The 19705-nt window shown below is 47.0% G+C and overlaps 1 protein-coding gene across 2 annotated transcripts; it reads left to right on the forward strand.

Annotated features, from left to right (window-relative positions):
* Positions 1-3033: 3033 nt before the first annotated feature.
* Positions 3034-17026, forward strand: AHCY (adenosylhomocysteinase). Of its 2 annotated transcripts, none has more exons than XM_047853748.1 (10): positions 3034-3179; positions 8781-8971; positions 10101-10176; positions 11640-11789; positions 12682-12794; positions 13235-13442; positions 13534-13621; positions 13715-13832; positions 14855-15049; positions 16078-17026. In XM_047853748.1, exons 1-10 carry the CDS (start codon positions 3152-3154, stop codon positions 16207-16209), a joined length of 1299 nt encoding a protein of 432 aa, XP_047709704.1. In that variant the 5' UTR covers positions 3034-3151; the 3' UTR covers positions 16210-17026. The 2 variants fall into 2 exon arrangements, with proteins under 2 accessions (XP_047709704.1, XP_047709705.1); XM_047853749.1 differs by lacking the exon at positions 3034-3179 and adding an exon at positions 3435-3661.
* The last annotated feature ends 2679 nt before the right edge of the window (positions 17027-19705 follow it).

Below are 19705 nucleotides of genomic sequence, written 5' to 3' on the forward strand. Positions count from 1 at the left end.
ATTTTTTTTTGTATTAACCCAAACCCCTAACCCCAAATATCCTCAAGATCCCCTTTCCCTCATGTCCACAAGTTAATGTTCACAGATTCATTATTTCTTTGTGCACATCCATCACCATGTTTGTAAGCCTTCTGATCCTAATAAAAACGGGGCAAGGACCTTTGTTTGGGCCTCTTGTCTTTTCCTGGACATTAGCCATTTCTTGCTTTAATCCTGCGTCTGCTCTTTTGCTGACCAAAAGAGAACTTTAGACTTAGAGTCTACTACAGATGCACTATTCAATAAGTGGTGCTGGGACAACTGCTTATTCATATGGGGAAAAAAATGAAACAGAATTTCTACCTCTTACTACATACATATTTGAATTATACAACTTTGGGAAGACAGTACAGGAGAGATTCTTTGCGACCTTGGGACATACAGATTTCCTAGAACAAGACAAAAACTCCCACTAATCCGAAGGAAAAAGAGAAAATTGATTACATTAAAACTAAGAATTTCTTACTTATCAAAAAACAACAGAGAGAGGGTGAGAAGACAAACCACAAACCCAGAGAAAGATACCTGCAACACATATGGTTAAAATGTGCAAAGAATTCCTGTTAATTGAAAAGAAAAAAACAGTCATCTTTTTTTAAAATGGCAAAGACATGAATGTAACTTTTACAGAGAAAGGATCATGATAGGATGCATATGAATAAATAACATATGAATAGGTAATCACCCTCATTAGTAGTCACAGAAATACAAATTAAAACCACAATGAGAGATCATTTCCTACCTGCCAGGTTGGCAAAAAATAACAATATTATAATAGGATGTGCTGGTAAGGAGTTAGAACAAGAATTTTTATCTAAAGTTGGTGGGAGTACAGACTAATGCAACCATTTTGAGAAAGGGATTAATACTATCTAGTTAAGTTGGACATGAGCATACCTGAAGAATGTTAGAGGAGTATTATTCGTAGTAGAAAAAACTAGAACTCAATGCTCATCAACAATTCATTATTATTATTATTATTATTATTATTTTTAATGTTTATTTATTTTTGAGAGAAAGACAGAGTGTGAGCGAGGGAGGGGCAGAGAGAGGAAGACACAGAATCCAAAGCAGGCTCTAGGCTCTGAGCTGTCAGCACAGAGCCCTGTGCGGGGCTTGAACTCACCAACTGCGAGATCATGACCTGAGTCGAAGTCAGATCCTCAACCGATTGAGCCATCCACGTGCTGCACCCATCAACAATGATGAATTAGTAAATTGTGGTATATTCATACAATGGATGATACAGAAAATAAATGGACCATAGTTACAGCATCTATGCGAAGGACTCAAACACAATGTTGAGAGAAAAGCAAGTTGCAGAAGAATATATACAGCATGATTTCACTTACACAAAGGCAAAAACAGTCAAAACTAAACAATGTGCTGTATAGGGATAATCACATAGGTAGTAAAACCCGTTATGAAAAGCAAAGGAATGATTAAGACAAAATTCATGGTAGTAATAACTCCAGGGGTGGGGTGCAGGGGCCTGTGATTGAGAAGGGAAACAGGTGGCTTTCAGGGCAATGCAGTGTTTTATGGACACATGGACCAACTGGATAGAAATGGTCACAACAGCCTTAAGTGTGGGTGAGATGGCACAGGCAGAAGGAGCAGAGTAAGAGGAAAAAGGAACATCAGCCCTTGAGGGCATGAGAGAAGAATTAAGTTGCTAAGGTCAGAGAAGGAACTAAGTGAACAAGAATAACTACTGGGAGGAGAGACAGGAAAGTGGAAACCGAAGGCATGTTGTGTGTCGCTGGGAAGTGGGAATGCAGGCTGAGGCGCATCTGTTGGATTCAGCCAGGATCCCTGATGCCCTTAGCTGCAGAAATTTCAGCAGAGGCCTGGGGGTAGAGGCCACACACCTGAGAAATGAGTGGGAGGTGTGGAAGTGCAGATCCAGAAAGGGGCAACTCTGAAAAAGTCTGAGAAGGGGAGGAAGAAAATGGATGGCAGCTGGGGAATGGAGTGGGGGGGCGGGGGGCGGTTCCTTGAAAGATGTTAAAGAGTTTTCAGGTGGCCAGTTAAAATCACAAGTAGATACATTTTCACACCCATCAGGTCAACACATATTTGTTAGGCTGACAAGTGATGACAGAGATGTGGAAAAACAGGCCCTCTCAGATACTGCCGGTGGGAGGGTAAATGGTGAAACTACCTTGGAAAGCAATTTGGCAATATCTAGGAAAGTTACCAATGTGTCAGCCCATAAACTCCAGCTCTAGGTACATTCCTGCGCCAGAGACACCCACACATGTGCACTAAGAGACAAGTACAGAAACGTCCATTGCTCCATGTATGTATGCAATAGCGATAGACTGTATATAACTTGAGCAAATAGAACATAAATTAATCATGTCATGTATACAACGAAATAATATCCGGCAGAAAAAGCAAAAATAAATACATTTAAGCTATATACGTGACTTGTACAAACATAGTATTGACAGAAAAAAGCAAGTTGCAGAAGGCTAAGTACAGTATGGTACCATTTATATAAAAGTCAAATACAGAAAGAATTCTATGAAACGTTTGATTTACACATATGTAGTTAAAGTACTAAAATGCATACAAATTTACCTAAACTCAGGATAGTGGTTACCTGGAGGGGAGCAGGGTGGAAGATCTGGGGTGTGCTAGGTACTTGACATATTGCAACTTTACGTATAATCCATGTGGTATCATTTGGCCCATTTTACTAAAGAGAAAATTGCGGCTCAGGTAAGTGAACTGGTTAGAAGGGCAGTTCCACTCAGTTTTGACTTCGGATTTCCAAGCTGAACGAATGAAAGAAAGAACGGCCTCAGGTTTGCTCTCAGGCCTCTCCCTGAGCTCCCTTCCAAACCCAGCGTGGACAAAAACGGTTTCTCTCCCCAGCAGGGATCGAAGTCCGTTCCAGTCCCGGCCCCGCCCCCTTGCGTTGGGCCCCGCCCCGGACCACTCAGCTCTAGCGGGATCCTGAATATGCAAACTAGAGGAAGATATTTAAAGGCGCCGGCGCCACGCACAGATCCCTGCTCAGCGCCGCCCTTCCTGTGCGAGTCTGTAGCCGCAGGCCTGGCCCCTTTCGCCTGTGTTCACCATTCTGTGCGGAAGCACTGCCAGCATGTCAGACAAACTGCCCTACAAAGTCGGTGAGTTTCCGGGGGTGCAGCCGGCCGGATCGACTCCACGCCCGCTGGGGGCCTGTTGGGGAGGCGGCCGCGGGGCCGACGCGGGGCTCTCAGGACCCCTTGAATCGCTGGCTCTGCGCGATCGTGGCCGCGCGAGGCCACCTGGGGGCTGGAGTTCTCACGTCCCAGCGAGGCGGTAGTCAGAGGCGGCCACGGACTACAAGTCCCGGCGTGCCGCGCGAGGCCCCGTGCAGCAGCGCGGGCTGCGGGGCTGCCAACTGGCGGCGTGTTACGCTCGGAAGAGCCTGGGACTGGCGGGGATCGCGCACCTGGCCACGGCCTGGGACCTTTGGCACCTGCTGGGACCTACTCCAGGAGGCCACGATCCTGCCAGCTGGGTGGACCCGGACAAGTGCCCACCCCTCTCTGGGCCTCCTGTAGGGAAGGCGAGGGCAGTGGAGTCCCTCAGGCGTGGGAGGAGAGGCCTGGAGAGCGAGCCTGAGGTCGGCACTAGTCCCCTCACAGGAGACTTTGGGTTCGTTACTCAACCTTTAGGGTCACTCTCCTGGCCGACAGGGACAGTCGTGCAGAGAATCTCTAAGAAAACTTGGGAGTGCTTAGAAAAATCCTTGCAATTTATCAGTTAAACTGATAGTTAATGTTCACCGGGCAGTTTACTGTGGGATGGGCACCACCTTCTATCTTTATTGTAGATTAATTCATTTTGTTCTCACGACTTTTTTGGAGAAGGGACTATTTCTCATTTTACGATGAGTATACTGAGACGCAGGAATAAAGGTACCTTTCTCAGGATCTTACAGCTGTGAGTTGGTCTAGCAGGATATGAATGTAGGCCTTGTTTGCCTCTAAGCACACCTTTTCACCACTGTATATAAGTGAACACACCTGGAACAAACCTAATGCACTCTCAGCACAAACTTGTTCAGGCTGCTAGCAGTTTTTAAAGTAAATTCAGGACACCATTAGACCTGGAGAAAGGCATCAGTATTTATGGAGCACTTGCAGTGTATCTGCTGATTTGTGTGTTTACAAGATAACCTTTGGAGGTGGACTTTATCCCATTATACAGAGAAAGAAACTGAGGCACTAGTAGGATGGACTTGCAAAGATTCCATAGAAATAGTAGCTTATCAAGTGGCCAGAATAGACTATTGTTCCCATGAAACTGAAGTACAGAAAGGTTAAGTCAAGGGCACATCAGTGCCTGAGCTAGAATGTGGGCTCCTCATACTGTGGAAAGATCAGCTGGTCAGGGTTGAGGGCATTGGGTTATGTGGGAGGAGGTAAGGCTGCATTTGGAAGTAGGGGAGTTGGGTGGATAGAATTGGAGGAAGGAAGCCGCCATCAGGAAAGGCATTTTATGCCAGACCTTGCCCATATCACATCTTTTTTTTTTCTTTTTTAAGTTTATTTACTTTGAGAGAGAGAACATGAGCAGGGGGGTGCAGAGAGGGGGAGAAAGAATCCTAAGCAGGCTCCACACTGCCAGCACAGAGCCCCATGCAGGGCTTGAACTCATGAACCGTGAGATCATGACCCAAGCTGAAATCAAGAGTCAGATGCTTAACCTACTGATTTACCCAGGTGCTCCCCACATCACATCTTTAGTCCTCAGGGCTCATAGCAAGGTTAGAGATTATTATTTCCATTCTACAGATGAAGAAACAGGCTCAGAAGGGGTATTGGCTCTTCCTCTTGGTTTGCCCTAGATAGGTGCTCCTGCAACTTCTATAATTCCTTAGCAACCTGGGCACCAAAAAAACCCAGAACTTGGAACACTAGACCCTCCTCCATGCCCTTGGAGTTGAAGGATCTATGGAAAACTCAGGGGCTGGCATGCCTGTCCTGAGGGCAAGTGAAGGAGTTATTTTTAGCTGGAGGAACCTGTGGTGGCTGAGAGGTTGGAGCTTAGCAGGATAGGACAAAGCCTATTGTCTGCTATTGCTGGGCCCCTCCCATGATCCTTGATCCTTGAGAAGTGCCTCTGTCTGTAGCTCTGACACCTCTGCCTGGCCACCACCCCCACCTCTGCCATTGACTGGCTGTGGAACCTGGGGTAAACCCCTCTCTGGGCTCTTTCTTCATAGGTAAATGCAAATGCTGTGTTCCCGTTTGTTTTGTTTCTTGCCACGCCTGTCTTGGCCAGCCCCTTTCATGGACCCCCCTCTCATTCCTTTTTAACAACCAGGAATGGTTAGTAAATGTTTGCTTTTCTCTGTGCCAGGCCCTGCTGAGCACTGGAGATACAAAGGTGACTAGAGGATAAGTATAGGACAGACATGGATCTGGATAATGTCATGGTATTTTCTCCGTTTTGTGAGATCTGCACATTTATCTGTCTGCATGGCCACCTCCCCAGTTCTAATCTTCCTCCTTCCTCTCTGGTCTCTTGCTCCATAGACACATGCAGCAACCAAACGGGTCTTTTCAAAAGACAGATCTGGTCATGATACTCCCCTTAAAACTTTGGAGCTTCCCACCTCACTGGGACTAAAGTCCTGACTCATCCTCTTACTCCCTCTACCAGTAGAGTCACCCTGGTGCACTCTCTGTTCCTCCAGCAAGAGTATATACACCAAGTTCTTGGTTGTTTCTAGGTTTTTGTTGAATATCTACTCTGTGCCAGATACTATATCAGGTGCTTGGGGAGGAGCCTTCAGGCTAAGAGAATTGCTTGGATTAAAGCCCTTAAGTGGGAATGAGTTTAGCTTCTCTGAAGGAAGGCCGTGTGGTTGAACAGCTGGTGAGGAGAAAAAGGGTGGAGAGGTGGGGGAGAAGGGTGGGCAGTGAGTAGTTAGGATTTTATTCAAAAGTAAGGGCAAACCAGTGGAGATTTGTTTTTTACTTAAGCAGAAGAGTGGAGGTGATATAACTTAAATTTTAAAACGCTTCTTCCTCTGGCTTCTGTGGGAAGAATAGCGTGTGGGAGCAGGGAGACCAGTGAAGAGGCTGCTTCAGTGATCCAACGTGGCAAGATGTGTTGGGACGTTGCAGATGGGTTGGAAGGGGGCGAAAGGGGAAAAGAGGAATCAAGAAATCTTAAGGTTTTGTCTGGGGTGGCTGGTTGAATGGTGGTTTCATTTCCTAAAATGGGAAAATTGGGAGAGTAAAAGTTTGGGAAGGAGGACCGGGAGTCCCAGGGGCTCAAACCCAACACATAATACATATAGTTGGTCATCCAAGTAGAGATGGTAAGTAGATAAGTTGGATTATAGGAGTCCTAAATTCAGGGGAGAAGTTTGGGCTGGAAGTTTGGGTAGGAGCCATTGCTGTAGAGAAGGTATTTAAAGCCTGTAATGTAATGAGCTCTTCTGGAAAGAGGGAGATGATGGAGCCCTGAGGGCTTGGAAACATTACAGTGAGTTATAGGAAAAGGAGCCTGGAAGGCAGGAAGAAAACCACAGAAGGATAGGCATAGAAGCCAAGAAAAGACAGGATTTCAGAAGGAGGGCAAAATTCATGAGAGCAGTGCTTCAGGGAGACACGTGAACATAGATAGTTGACCATTAGATGTAGGATTAGGCCAGTTTTGGGCGACCTTGGGAAGAACAGTTCACTGGAGTAGTGAGGTCTGCAAGGAGGTGAGAGTACATGGGATCAAGCCCCACCTAGCAGAGACCACTCTCTTGTATCAAAAGAATGCTTGGTGTGTAGCTGCAGATGAGGACCAATGGATTCCATGGAGGAAACATGGCATAGCTCTGAATTCTTCTCAATGAATTGTTTAGTGAGGTCATTAGTTGATAAGGAGAGGCATTAGAGGTTTGGACAGAATGGAAAAGAAGAGTGAATTTACTATGAAAATGTATTAGGATTGCGGAGTGTCCCCTGAGATTTATGGTCTTCTTATGGTGATTTTCCTCCTGCTGGGCTCTCTGGCTTGGGTGCAGTGGAAGGTTGGGTTTAACCAGGGTGGGAGTTTTGCCAAGGAGTTCTCAGAGGAGACAGTGGAATCTTAACCTGTGGAAGAAGTTGAGAATAGGAAGATGGTGAGGGACTGTGGAAATTGGTAGGATTAATGCATTAGAGGTTCTGACCTGACTGACTGTACTCTTACTGGAGTTAGGGCTCCAGAGGGAGAGAGGATTGGAAAGATGGGACATGGCCAGAGTTGTTTGCTTGAAATCAAGGTTTTCAAAGGAGAGTAGCATTGGTAATGGCCTGCCAAGGTGGATGGGTGGGGGTGGGGCCAGAGGGTGATAGGGGAAGGGGGTTGGGTGTTGAGGCACTGTGGAAGTAAGTCCCTCCCATGGGGGAGGAATATTTCATCTCTGAATGCACAGTAGTTAATACAGTAGGGGGCAGACTGTTTTAGTGTTATTATTTGTTATTAAATTCTCTACAGTCCTTTCCCTCCACCCACCACCTCTTTGGGTGATTGTCAGGATCCAAATTTCCCTAATAATAAAAATCACCAGGAGTCCCAGCTCTCTTCCTAGACCTATTGAATCTTTTTTCCTCAGGGAGGTGTTACAAGTATGCCTGATGACTCGTATCAGGGAAGTTTGCAACCACTGACCTACAGAATGGGTTGGTGTGGCCTGGGAGAGAAAGAGGGTGAGATTATTAGAAGAGTATTGAGATGGTGAGAGAGCATTAGAGTATCCTTCTTTCCTGTCTGAGAATTTGGACAAATTTGAAACATTTGGGGTGGCAGATAGAAGCCAAAACTTAACCCTCATAACTAATAGCATCAAAGCCAGAGGGTGTGGATTAGTGTTGAAGTCTGATGATCCTGCTAACAAAAGGCCAAATTCAGTAGTTACTCTCCAGGTACAGGCAAGGTGAGCTTAGGTAGGTATGGAAGAACTGCTTCCTGTAGGCTGGCTGGCTGCTGCTTGCTTGCAGAAGAAGGGAGAGCTGAACTGAGCATGCCCTTTGTTCCTCTCAAGTTTACCAATCAGACAAGGCACTCTGCTTCCCTTAGGGCAGAGAGGCCAAGAGTGTTAGTTACACAGGTGAGTTTCCTCCAAGTGGAAAGAAACATCAGTCTTGGGGAAGCAGCATTTTCATATGGTCAAGGAAATGAAGCAAATGTGTTGAGCCCAAGGCATTGGAGGAAGTCACTGAGAATGATGACTTGGAAGATGGAGCACGAGGAGCTACAGTCTTTAGGAAATGAGGAGGTTGGTAGGTGGCAGCAGAAAGGGTAGTGGGAGGTATGTATAGGTTGATAGCTAATTAAAAAAATTTTTTTTTTTAATCTTTATTTTTGAGAGAGGGAGAGAGAGAGAGTGCAAGCAGGGGAGGAACAGAGAGGGAGACACAGAATCCGAAGCAGGCTCCAGGCTCAAGCTGTCGGCACAGAGTCCGACGTGGGGCTGGAACTCATGAACCGTGAGATCATGACCTGAGCTGAAGTCAGACGCTCAACCAACTGAGCCACCCAGGCACCCCGATAGCCAATTTTTAAGGGACAATTACCTGCGTTGTAATTTTCACATACCTGTGTGATTCTTTGATTAAATGTGTTCTCTCACAAGGCTGTGAGCTGCCTAACTTAGTGTTTTGTGTCCACAAGTGGATAAGTGAAAGTGGTGGTGCTTTGTGGTTGGTGGGATGAGGCGGCTCATGGAAATCCCGTCCACCTTGGCCCTGCAGCCGACATCAGCCTGGCCGCCTGGGGACGCAAGGCCCTGGACATCGCGGAGAATGAAATGCCGGGTCTGATGCGTATGAGGGAGATGTACTCGGCCTCCAAGCCGCTGAAGGGCGCCCGCATCGCTGGCTGTCTACACATGACTGTGGAGACAGCTGTCCTCATTGAGACCCTCGTAGCTCTGGGTGCTGAGGTGAGTCCCTTGGCATTTCTGGTGTGGGGGTGGGGGAAGTCCAATGTGATGTCCCTTCCGGTTGGCAGAGGCTCTAAGCTTGTCACAGTGCCACCACCCTTTGTGGTGACTATTGTTATGATATTTCCTCCCTGACTGGGAAGATAGTTTCTGAGTTCCCTCAATTCACATCCTCCTGATTGAGGAGCTCTGGTAGGAAAAACTCAACACCAAGGGCCTACCGAGTCATGTAAGGACTGGTTCTCATTGGCCCTCCCAGGGTCATGTGCCTGCCATGGACCAAACATGGTGCCGGAAGGATGGTGTGCTCTGATTGTTTCAGCCTGGGTTATAAGTACCAACAGCTGGCAGCTCTTCCAATCTGTCTGGGAGTTTTGGAGTAAGATGGTTTCCCAAGATGGGGCAGGGAAGAGCAGCCAAAACCAACTGAGTACACCAAGGCTCATTCCTTGGACCTCTTATTTCAACATTCACACCCAGTGATGTGATTTTGTGGCCTTAGATACTGTCTGTATGGTGCTGACTCCCAAATATATGTATTAGCCTGGACTTCTCCCTGAAACTCCAGACTTCTATATCCAGCAGCTGATGTGTCAGTCCTCTCCACTTAGAGATCTAGTAGACTTCTGAACCTCAACATGGCCACACTCATGATTTCCTATTCCCCTCTTCTTCCTTCAGTCTTCCTCATGTAAGTAAATGGAAACACCAGACTTCTAGAACCTGGGATCATCCCTGACTCCTCTTACTCTCTCACCCCAACAATTAATCCTGCAGCAAATTCTGTTCTCTCAACCTTCAGAATGTACCCACCATCTCCTCTACTGCTACCATTGCATTTCTTGCTGAATTCTTACAGCAGCTTTTTCACTTGTCTCCTTGCTTCCTGGTGGAGCCCTTTACCCTCCACATAGTACCACGTGATGTTTTAAAGCCTAAATCAGGTCTTGTCAATGCTCTGGCTCCCATCTACTTATCAGTTGTCCCTAGCCTATGGTTGAAGAGCCAGCTGGGACTAGATCCTGAGCCTCTCCCTTCTCTGTCAAGTGCTTTGCTTTATCCCTGTCCAGTGACCCCAGTGCTTCTGAGCTGTCTGTGACCAGCAGCCCTGTCTTGTTGGCTGTTGTAGGTGCAATGGTCCAGCTGCAACATCTTCTCTACCCAGGACCATGCAGCGGCTGCCATTGCCAAGGCTGGCATTCCTGGTGAGTCCTGTTTGTTGCTAGGGGTTGTGAGAATGCATGAAGGGGCTCTGCTTCTCCCTGTTTGGTTCACTGACTCCTACTCTGACAGGTTTTCCCATGGCAGGGGAGAGAAGTCATGGTCGTAGAATTCTAGTCTAGTGATTTAAGGAAAGAGTTGTTTTGTCCCACTATCATCTAAAATCCTATGGAATGCACTTACTGGCCCATCTCAAATCCTGTAACCAGGAAGGGTGGGATCTTATGGTTGGGAACCACATGATGTTACAGAGAGGAAGTTCCTTAAAGGAAGGATGTAGGTCTATTTCCAAAAGAATCAGGGAGGCATACTGGGTAGAAAAAGAGCCTCAGAGGTCCATTGCCTAGGGTCTGATGGTCTAGGAACCTGAGGAAAGACTATCACAAGCTGCTAGAGAAACAGGCACACATCTGCCAGGGCTTGGGGAGGGGAGTGGTTAGCTCTGATGGTGATTAAATAGGACATTCATAATTCCTTCTAACCAGCCATAGGTAGAAGGAAATGGATGGAGGAGGACCGTTCCAGACCCTGGACTGGCATGTCTTCCCCTACTCCTCAGCCTTATTTGGGCTCTATGACCCTTCTCTGGGAAGGGCCTTGTTTTCAAGACCATTGTCTGCTTTAGTCTGGGGGAGTGGCATCTGGGCCTCCTTGGCCACTGTTGTTTGCTCACAGAAGATTATTGAGAGCCCCATACCAGTGTCCCAGTCTGGGCTGGCAGTCAGGAGTCCTGGATTCTGATGCCTGTTCTGGAATGCCCATGCTGCGTGACCTAGGCACATCTTAGCTCCTCTCTGAGCTGTAAATGATGGTGATAGTAATGCCTGCCTCAGAGTGTTTCTGTGAGGAAAAATTAGATGGTGTGTAAGGCAGTCAGAATAATGTCTGGCACAGAGAAAGTGCTCTATGCATAGTAGCTGCTATTTATCACTTTTTGGCCAGACTTAGCCTGGGACAATCTACCACAGAGACTGCTGGGCAGTGCAGAATGACTCTTGGATCTTGGCTCATGGGTCCACTTGAGTGTGGCTCAGTAACACTGTAGCGCCTTTATCCCAGCAGTAGGCATTGTGGGTGGGAGCCCTGGTCACTAGGTTGAGGTCCCAGTTGCTGAGGCCTAGACAGAAAGTGGTAGGGAGGGAAATAATTATTTCCAGATACCTATATCTTGACCTCCATCTCACTTAATCAGTATCATTGGAGGTGAGGAAACTGAGGCTCACAGAGGTGAAGTGATTTGCTGAGTCACAACAGCTGGTGAGTGTAGAACCAGAATTTGCACTCAGATCTATCTGGTTCTAAGTTGTGTTCTTTTCATTGCCTGAGTCCTCAGAAGGGCTGGAGGTGGGAATTAGGTAGGTGATATTGGCCCTGCTCAGGTGGTTTCCTGGAGCAGGCACCAGTGGGGAAGGCCAGGCCCTGATGTGCTGTGCCACTCAAACTCCAGTGTACGCTTGGAAGGGTGAAACAGATGAGGAGTACCTGTGGTGCATTGAGCAGACGCTGTACTTCAAGGACGGGCCCCTCAACATGATTCTGGATGATGGAGGTGACCTCACGAACCTCATTCACACCAAGTACCCACAGCTCCTGTCAGGTAAGTGGGGCAGGTGGGTGGGCAGGGTGTTGGTGGTTCTTGCCCATGTGAAAGCAGCAGGCCTGGCAGGACTCCTACTGCCTCTAGCAGCAGATTCTGTGGAAGATGGGAGGATGGCAGGCTCCTGCAGACATGCTGGGGCCTGGCCACCTGATTTCTGATGGTGTGGGGCTAGGTGGTGGTGGGTGGGGCGGGGGAGGCCTGGCTAAGGTCTGGTTCAAGGGCAAGCATAGGCCAGGGCGGGGAACAACTGGGAAGGAGTCAGTTTTGCTAAAAGCAGTGTGGGGAGGAACGTAGAGGAGGTAGTGAATGCACAGGCCCTGAGGCAGGAAAGGATGGACTATTCAGGAAACAGAAAGGAAGTCAGCATGGCAGCTTCCTTCACTGGGTAGAGTTGCAGGATGTGGCTGGAACTTTAATCAGACTCAACAGACCAAGAGAGAAGAGTTAGGCTTGATCCTGAGAGCAAAGAGAAGTGAGTGGATGGTATTTAAAAGATTTCTCTGAAAACATATACGTTAAAAATGACTGCTGTCCCCTGTGTAGAAAATGGGTTGTGGCTGGGAGACCATGCAAGAGATGATGGTGGTGGGGACTAGGGCAGTGGCGGCAGGAATGGAGAGCTTGGGATTGCTGGGAGATGGAATCCTTTGGCCTGATGATGGTGATGGCTCTTCTTGCCTGCTAGCCTGGAGGATTGGGCGATTGGGGTATCAGTCACGGAGATGGGAACTCAGAAAGAGGAGCAGCTTTGGGGAGTAAAGATGAGGAATTTGGGTGAGTGGAGGTGTGGGTTTTCTGAGGCTCTTGTGGCCTCATACCAGAGGCACCCCGTTTATCCCTTGGGCAGTCCCTTCCTGGCCTTGGGCTCATTCCCTCCGTTCTTTTTCAGGCATCCGAGGCATTTCTGAAGAGACCACAACAGGGGTCCACAACCTATACAAGATGGTGGCTAACGGGAAGTTGAAGGTGCCTGCCATCAACGTCAATGACTCTGTCACCAAGGTGAGTCCGTGCATCAGTGTCGTGTTCAGCTGTTGGTTCCCATTGCAGCTTGTAGGCCTCTGAAGAAAGGTCCCTGGGAAGGCTGCAGGCTAGGGACTTAGCCTTCATTTGAGGGGGGGTAAGGGAGTGATAACTGAGGGTAATAAGTCCATTAAAGAGGGAAAGAACTGTACAGTGAGTTTTAGGGCTGGCACCAAGAGCTTGAAAGTGAAGCAGGTTCTAAGCAAGTCTCTCCTAGCAGTTGATCCTTAGGAAGCCTTCTAGACTGGCATAGGCTAGGGAGAACGTCTTGGGCTAATCAGAGCAAGGGGCATATGAGTGCATTAGCTGGTGGGGAAAAAGTGATCAGTCCAAGACCCACTAGGCCAGGATGCTGAGAGTAGGTCTGAGGCCCAGGGGCCTTGCCTGCCCCCATCACCCCTTTGCCCCTCTTCTTTCAGAGCAAGTTTGACAACCTGTATGGCTGCCGGGAGTCTCTTATAGATGGCATCAAGCGGGCCACAGATGTGATGATTGCAGGCAAGGTGGCAGTGGTAGCCGGCTATGGCGATGTGGGCAAAGGTTGTGCCCAGGCCCTGAGGGGTTTTGGGGCCCGCGTCATCATCACGGAGATCGACCCCATCAATGCACTGCAAGCTGCCATGGAGGGTATGACAGGGCGAGGGTTGGCTGTCAGCCACTGGGGCCAGAGGAGGGTCAGGGCCACCCTGGATGACCCGTGGACACCGTCTCTGCACAGGATATGAGGTGACCACTATGGATGAGGCCTGTCAGGAGGGCAACATATTTGTCACCACCACGGGCTGTACTGACATCATCCTTGGCCGGTAGGTGCCAGGTTGGGGGTCTCAGGGAGCAAAGGAGGCTTAGGGCTGCTCTTTGTCCCTGACGGTCTTCCATGGGTTGGCACTCCCCAACAGGCACTTTGAGCAGATGAAAGATGATGCCATTGTGTGTAACATCGGACACTTTGATGTAGAGATTGATGTCAAGTGGCTGAATGAAAATGCTGTGGAGAAGGTGAACATCAAGCCCCAGGTGAGAAGCCTTAGTAGGGTGGGCAAATGGGAGACTGTGGGGGACATGACTGTGGGCTAGTCACCAAGAAGGGTAGATGAGGAGGCTGTGGCAACCTGGGCAGTGGGATGGGGGAGGAAGAGAGCCCGGTTTCAGGGCCAGTTAAATCAAAATCTTAGGGTGACACCAAGACATCCCCATTTTTTAAAGCACCCAAGATGATTCTGCTGGGCAGCCAATGTTGAGCACCACTCCATTCAATTTTTATTTAGCATGGTGGTTGAGAACATGGATCTGTCCTCAAAATGTCCAGGCTCAAACTGCAGCAACTTAACCCTTTATTTATTTTTTTAAAGTTTATTTATTTTGAGAGAGCACTCACATGCACATGCACACACATGCACTCACACGAGTGGGGGAGGGGGAGAGAGAATCCCAAGCAGGCTCTGCACTGTCAGCACTGAGCCTAGTGTAGGGGCTCGATCTCATGACCTGTGATATCGTGATCTGAGCTGAAATCAAGAGTCGGATGGATGCTAACCAACTGAGCCACCAAGGTGCCCCACAACTTAATCCTTTAGTTTCTCTTAACTTCTTTAGTTTAACTTCAGTTTCTCTATCTGTGAAATGGGGATAATAATAGTACTTATAGAGTTGTTATTAGAATCAGATGTGATAAGTACACACACACACATATAGTTTGTGTATGTTCTTAGCCTGTGGGATTAATGATAATTATTAGCTAATACTTACCAAGTGCTTACTATCTGCCAAGCCATATGTTAAGTACTTTACTTGTTCAGCTCATTAAATTCTCACAGCAGACCCATGAGATCTCTAGCTCAGAGTTGCTTAATAAATATTAGCTCTTATTAATTGTGAGTGCCACCCACTTGCTGGAGGTTGTTCTAGGACAGTCCAGGCCCTTCACAGACACTATTGGAGGCAGGAAGGCCTTTCTGAACAACAGGGTAGGATAAGGCAGTGGTGGACATTGGCAACAGTGCCCTACCAACCCTCACTGCTGCTTTGCCCACTTGCAGGTGGATCGCTACTGGCTGAAAAATGGGCGCCGTGTCATCCTGTTGGCTGAAGGCCGGCTGGTCAACCTGGGCTGTGCCATGGGCCACCCCAGCTTTGTGATGAGCAACTCATTCACCAACCAGGTGCTGGCACAGATAGAGTTGTGGACTCACCCTGACAAGTACCCTGTTGGGGTCCACTTCTTGCCCAAGAAGGTGGGTTTGCATCTCTACCCTCTTAGAGGTCCTCACAGTGTCCTCCACAGGGCAGAAATCATTCTCTACATTTAACAGAGGAGGAAACTGAGACCCAAAGCAGGGTATGACTCCCAGTGAGTCGCTGTTGTCATCTGAAGGCTTGACTGGGTTGGAAGATCCACTTCATGTCCATGTTGGCAGGTCTCAATTCCTCACCACATGGGTCTATCTGCATAGGGTTGCTTAAGTGTCATGATGAGATGGCAGCTGGTCTTCCCCCTAGAGTGAATGATCCACAGGAAGGCAAAGGAGGAAGCTGCAAGTTCCTTTCAGGACCTTGTCTCCAAGTCCCATGACATCATTTCTGCTTTATTCTGTTCATTAGAATTAAGCCACTCAAAGGGTGAGGAATTGGGCTCTACCTCGTGATGGAAAGGGTATTATGAATTTATGGACAAAGAACTTAAGGATATATTTTAAAACAGTCACAACCATTTTAATCTAAAAAGGAAGTCTTGGCTATGTAACGGAGGAGTCTAAGATTCAGACACTGGATCCAGGGATTCGTCTTTCTCTTTGCCTTGGTTGTTTTCTTCTTTACATTCACTTCATCTGTCAAATAGACTTGCCACTGGTGAGCTGAGACTGATATTCTCACTGTTTAAGATTCCCTCCCTTTTTAGGAATTGAACAGTCCTTGTCTCTACCTGTCATAGAATGTATGTTCTGTCCATAGATATATTCCAGAGGAGCATTTGGTTAGTTGCTTGTGTTGGTGGAGGGTGACGAAAGAGATGTAGTTGATGGTCCAACCAGGGATAGTTGGAGGGGAGTATGTAGCATGGTTCCCTCTTGAGTAAAGGGAGCCGGGCAGCCAAAAATAACACATCCACTGAGCTGGCTGTGAGGATAGAATGAGGTAGTATTTGTAACACATATGACAGATACTCCCACAGAATACTTCTTGTCTCTATTGGTAGCTGGATGCAGGTACGGGGTCGCACAGCATGGCACTGATTCTAGGTCTTCCCTGTGTTTTTCTCCAGCTGGATGAAGCAGTAGCTGAAGCCCACCTGGGTAAGCTGAATGTGAAGCTGACCAAGCTGACTGAGAAGCAGGCCAAGTACCTAGGCTTGTCCCGTGATGGCCCTTTCAAGCCTGATCATTACCGCTACTGAGAACCAGGCCTGTAGTTTGCCTTATAGTTGCTCTCTATAAGGTTCTGGCCTTGCTGGGGTTCCACTTCTCTTCATCAAGAGCAAATGGCACCAACTTTGAAATAGGTTTGCTAATGTCCCCCATTGACTTCCTGGGGCTGGTCACTCAGTCTTTAACCTCTGCTGCTGCATCTCTCATACTGCTTCAAGTGTGGCATCGTGAATTGAGAAGCCCCTTCTGAAGCCCTGGTCATGATAGAGGTACACAGGAGATAACCATAGGGAGCCATGAGCAGAGGGGTTTTGGAACTGCTCACTCAGTCAGTCCTTACTTAGGTTGGAAGTTGGCAGTGGTAGTCACAAAACCCATGCACTTTTCCATCTAGGCCCTCCCCTGACCTATGGCCTTTATATTCATGTTCTAATTTACTGGTTCACTGGTTCCTCAGCCCATGACTGATGAGAATGAACTATATCAAAGGGCAGGGAGGAACTCTTGGGAGTTTGTCCCTGAGAGCCTGGCTTAGTGCTGGACATTCTATTGTTTAAGAGGTTTCTCAGAACAATGAGGTCAGTACTTTCAGTTCCTATTTTACAGAGGTTAGAATATAGTGTTATAGGAAAACCAAAAAAGGACAAGAGATGTGACAGCCAGAAGTTGAAAGAGGCCAGAGAATCATAAAAGCAGGCAGAGATCTGCCACCTCTTTGTAACATGATGGCTCCTATCACAACCCTGGATCAAAAATATTAATTTGGTTTATAATGTTTAATTAATGTTTATAATGTTAAAAGAGAGCAAGAAAGTGGGTAAATTAAAAATTTGGTGCCTAAAAGAATTTTGAGTCTTTATTATATAGGTAATCCACAGCCAACAATATATGGCATGAGTAAGGAGTAATAATAGTTCTGTGCTGATGAAGGCGAGGGGTTGTTCTGCAGTGTAGGGTGATAACGGCTGCAGACAAACTCTTGGGCTTGGAAGAATGAGTAAAGTGAAGAGAGAACTCTGTGTCTTCAGGTATGTCTCTTATTAAAAGCCTGTTTTTTTAATCTAAAGACTATCATTTAATAGGTGAATTTAGCACACTTATATTTATTATAATCTCTATTCATATTTTTTCCTCTACCTTATATTTTTCTGTTCCAATTCATATTTCCTTTTCTCCCCATTTACACTTTGGGTTGATCCAGTTCTCCTCTCCTGTCTCCTGTGTGTGTGGGTGGGGGAGGGACTATTATTTATTGAGTACCTACTGGATGCTGGGTATTTTGTAGTTGATTTTCTTTATTCTCACAACAAGCTTAGTAATAATGTTATCCTAATCTTATAGATAAGAGTGGAGACTCATAGAGGTTAAGTGTCTTTCCTAAAATTTGTAAGAGGCCACTTAAAGGAAATTGAGCTCCTTCCTATTTGCCTAAGTGGTCATATATTGAACTTTGTGCTGGTCTTGGAAATCAAAGCAAAATAAGAACCCACCTGGAAAGGGTAACTGGAGACTATTCTCAGGTTCATCCACTGGATGGAGGGCCTGCTGTGGATACTGGGATGTTTGAGACCTGACCCTAGCCTTTTGAGATCTTGAGCTAGAGGGAGAATGCACACACAAGAGAGCTTTGCCATCTCCTGGCACTTCTTTTTCTCTGCCCAGCTTTAGAGTTCAGTCCCTGGCAGCAGTAGGAGAAAGGCAGCAGAGAAGAGGTGATGCTTGAAATGGATTTTGAAAGAACTGATGATTTTTAACTGGAGGAATTGAAGGCGAGGGCATTCTAGGCAGAAGAACAGCTTAAGCAAGAGTGAGTTGCGGGGATGGGGTAGGGAAGAGTTGTCTGGCTATACTATAGTGGGAGATATGAGGTAAGGGGCTAGAAAGGTGGCCTGGGGGACAGGCAGAATAGGCCTCAAACACTAAGATGAGACCTGGTTTTAATCCTTGAGCTGCACAGACTCCCGAAATGTCCCTATTTGACTGAACATTCCACAAATACGGTTTGTTCATTTTTGTATTTTTGGCCTCTGGCTATAAGGTGGTATTATTTCCCATGTTACTAATGAGGACAGAGGTTCAGAGGGGCCAAGCAGCCTGACCCAAGATGATGTAACAATAAGTTACTTGCATATATGATGCGATTCCACCGTAAATAATTGTACAAATTTTGGTACTTCAACGATTACCAGTAACAAATGATATAGGACCCACTTCTCAACTGATCATGATACCAATGGTCAAAACAGATCCCATTACCATGCCCACCACTGTCTCTTGCATACCTAATTGTGTGTCAGGCATTGTGCTCTGTAAGTGCTTATTTATTCCTCATGATAACCTGGGAGGGACTTGAATTCCTGTTTTTCAGATCAGGAAACAGGCTCTGAGAAGGGCCACGAGAGTGAGCTGGCTTTTGTACTGGGTAGGATTCTGAGTCCTCAATCCAAGCCTAATCCATACCCACAGGCTCAGGTTTACGAGAGTCACCTAACGGCAAGACTTCCACCAGAAAGTACTGCCTACCGCACCCACCTCAGCAGCTCTGCCATGGTAGTCTTTGGGACAATAGCTTCTTAGTGGAAAAGAGGGGTTAGGCCACTGTTCATCTGAGCCAGGAAGGTTAAACACTCTAGGTCATATGGCAGTTGCTCTGCTCCAAGAGGCCCCTGCCTGTGTGTAAACGCACTCCCATCCCTCAAGTCTGTCTCCTTCTAGACATAGGAAATACCTTTCCAGATGTTCCCTCCTGGGAGATCCCATGCAGTCCCCTACCTCCCGTCCCCTTTGAGTTCTGGTTTCTGTTATTCAGGACTCCCCCCCCCCCCCCCCCCCCCGCTTTTGTCTTTGGAGATGTCCTGTCAGTTCTGAAAAAAAAACACTACACTGTGGTATAATGTGTCTTTCAACATTTTCATTTGTTAAGCTATAAATGTTTGTATACTTGTATGTAGAAGCATGTGGGAATGGCCTCAGGTAAACTCAATAAAACTAGACTGTATAAAAAAAAAACGAAACCTGAAACCATAAAACAACCTCTCCTTTCACATCTGGTTTCAGCCTTACCTCTGATCTCAGGTCTGCTAATCTGTCACATGTGTGACACTGACCAGGTACCCAAAATGAAAGATGATGTGTCCCCATGCCCCACTCCTGATGTCTGGGCTCTACCATCAAAGCTTCATGGGTTAAAGAAGGAATTGGCTAAGGGTTTTGTAGTATCTCCAGCCTGGCCATGGCTGGAAGTTTTTTTCCCCAGGAAAGGTAAAAAGGAGGTTAAGGCCCTTGGGGGAGGGAGTGAGGGCAGGGGGGGCAGGGGTTGTGGAGCAGTGGGATGGTCTTTGAAAGGAGGAGACATGGGTCTGCTGTTAACCCCTATGTTACTTGAGGCAGGGATAGACCTATCTGCCTCGTGGCTGTTTTGAGGACAAATGATGTAACGTATGGAAAGTTTCATGTCAAGTTTTTTTGTTTTTTTTTTTTTTTTTAGTTTTTTTTTTTTTAATGTTTATTTATTTTTGAGACAGC

The sequence above is a fragment of the Prionailurus viverrinus genome, chromosome A3 (assembly GCF_022837055.1).
Source record: "Prionailurus viverrinus isolate Anna chromosome A3, UM_Priviv_1.0, whole genome shotgun sequence".
NCBI lineage: Eukaryota > Metazoa > Chordata > Mammalia > Carnivora > Felidae > Prionailurus > Prionailurus viverrinus.

Bases quoted from the DNA above. Each gene is read 5' to 3' on its own strand.
- AHCY (XM_047853748.1), top strand. From the start codon at position 3,152: ATGTCAGACAAACTGCCCTACAAAGTCG. The intron at 10,177-11,639 runs GTGAGTCCTGTT...CTCAAACTCCAG, and splicing joins TGCCAAGGCTGGCATTCCTG to TGTACGCTTGGAAGGGTGAA. The intron at 12,795-13,234 runs GTGAGTCCGTGC...CTCTTCTTTCAG, and splicing joins TCAATGACTCTGTCACCAAG to AGCAAGTTTGACAACCTGTA.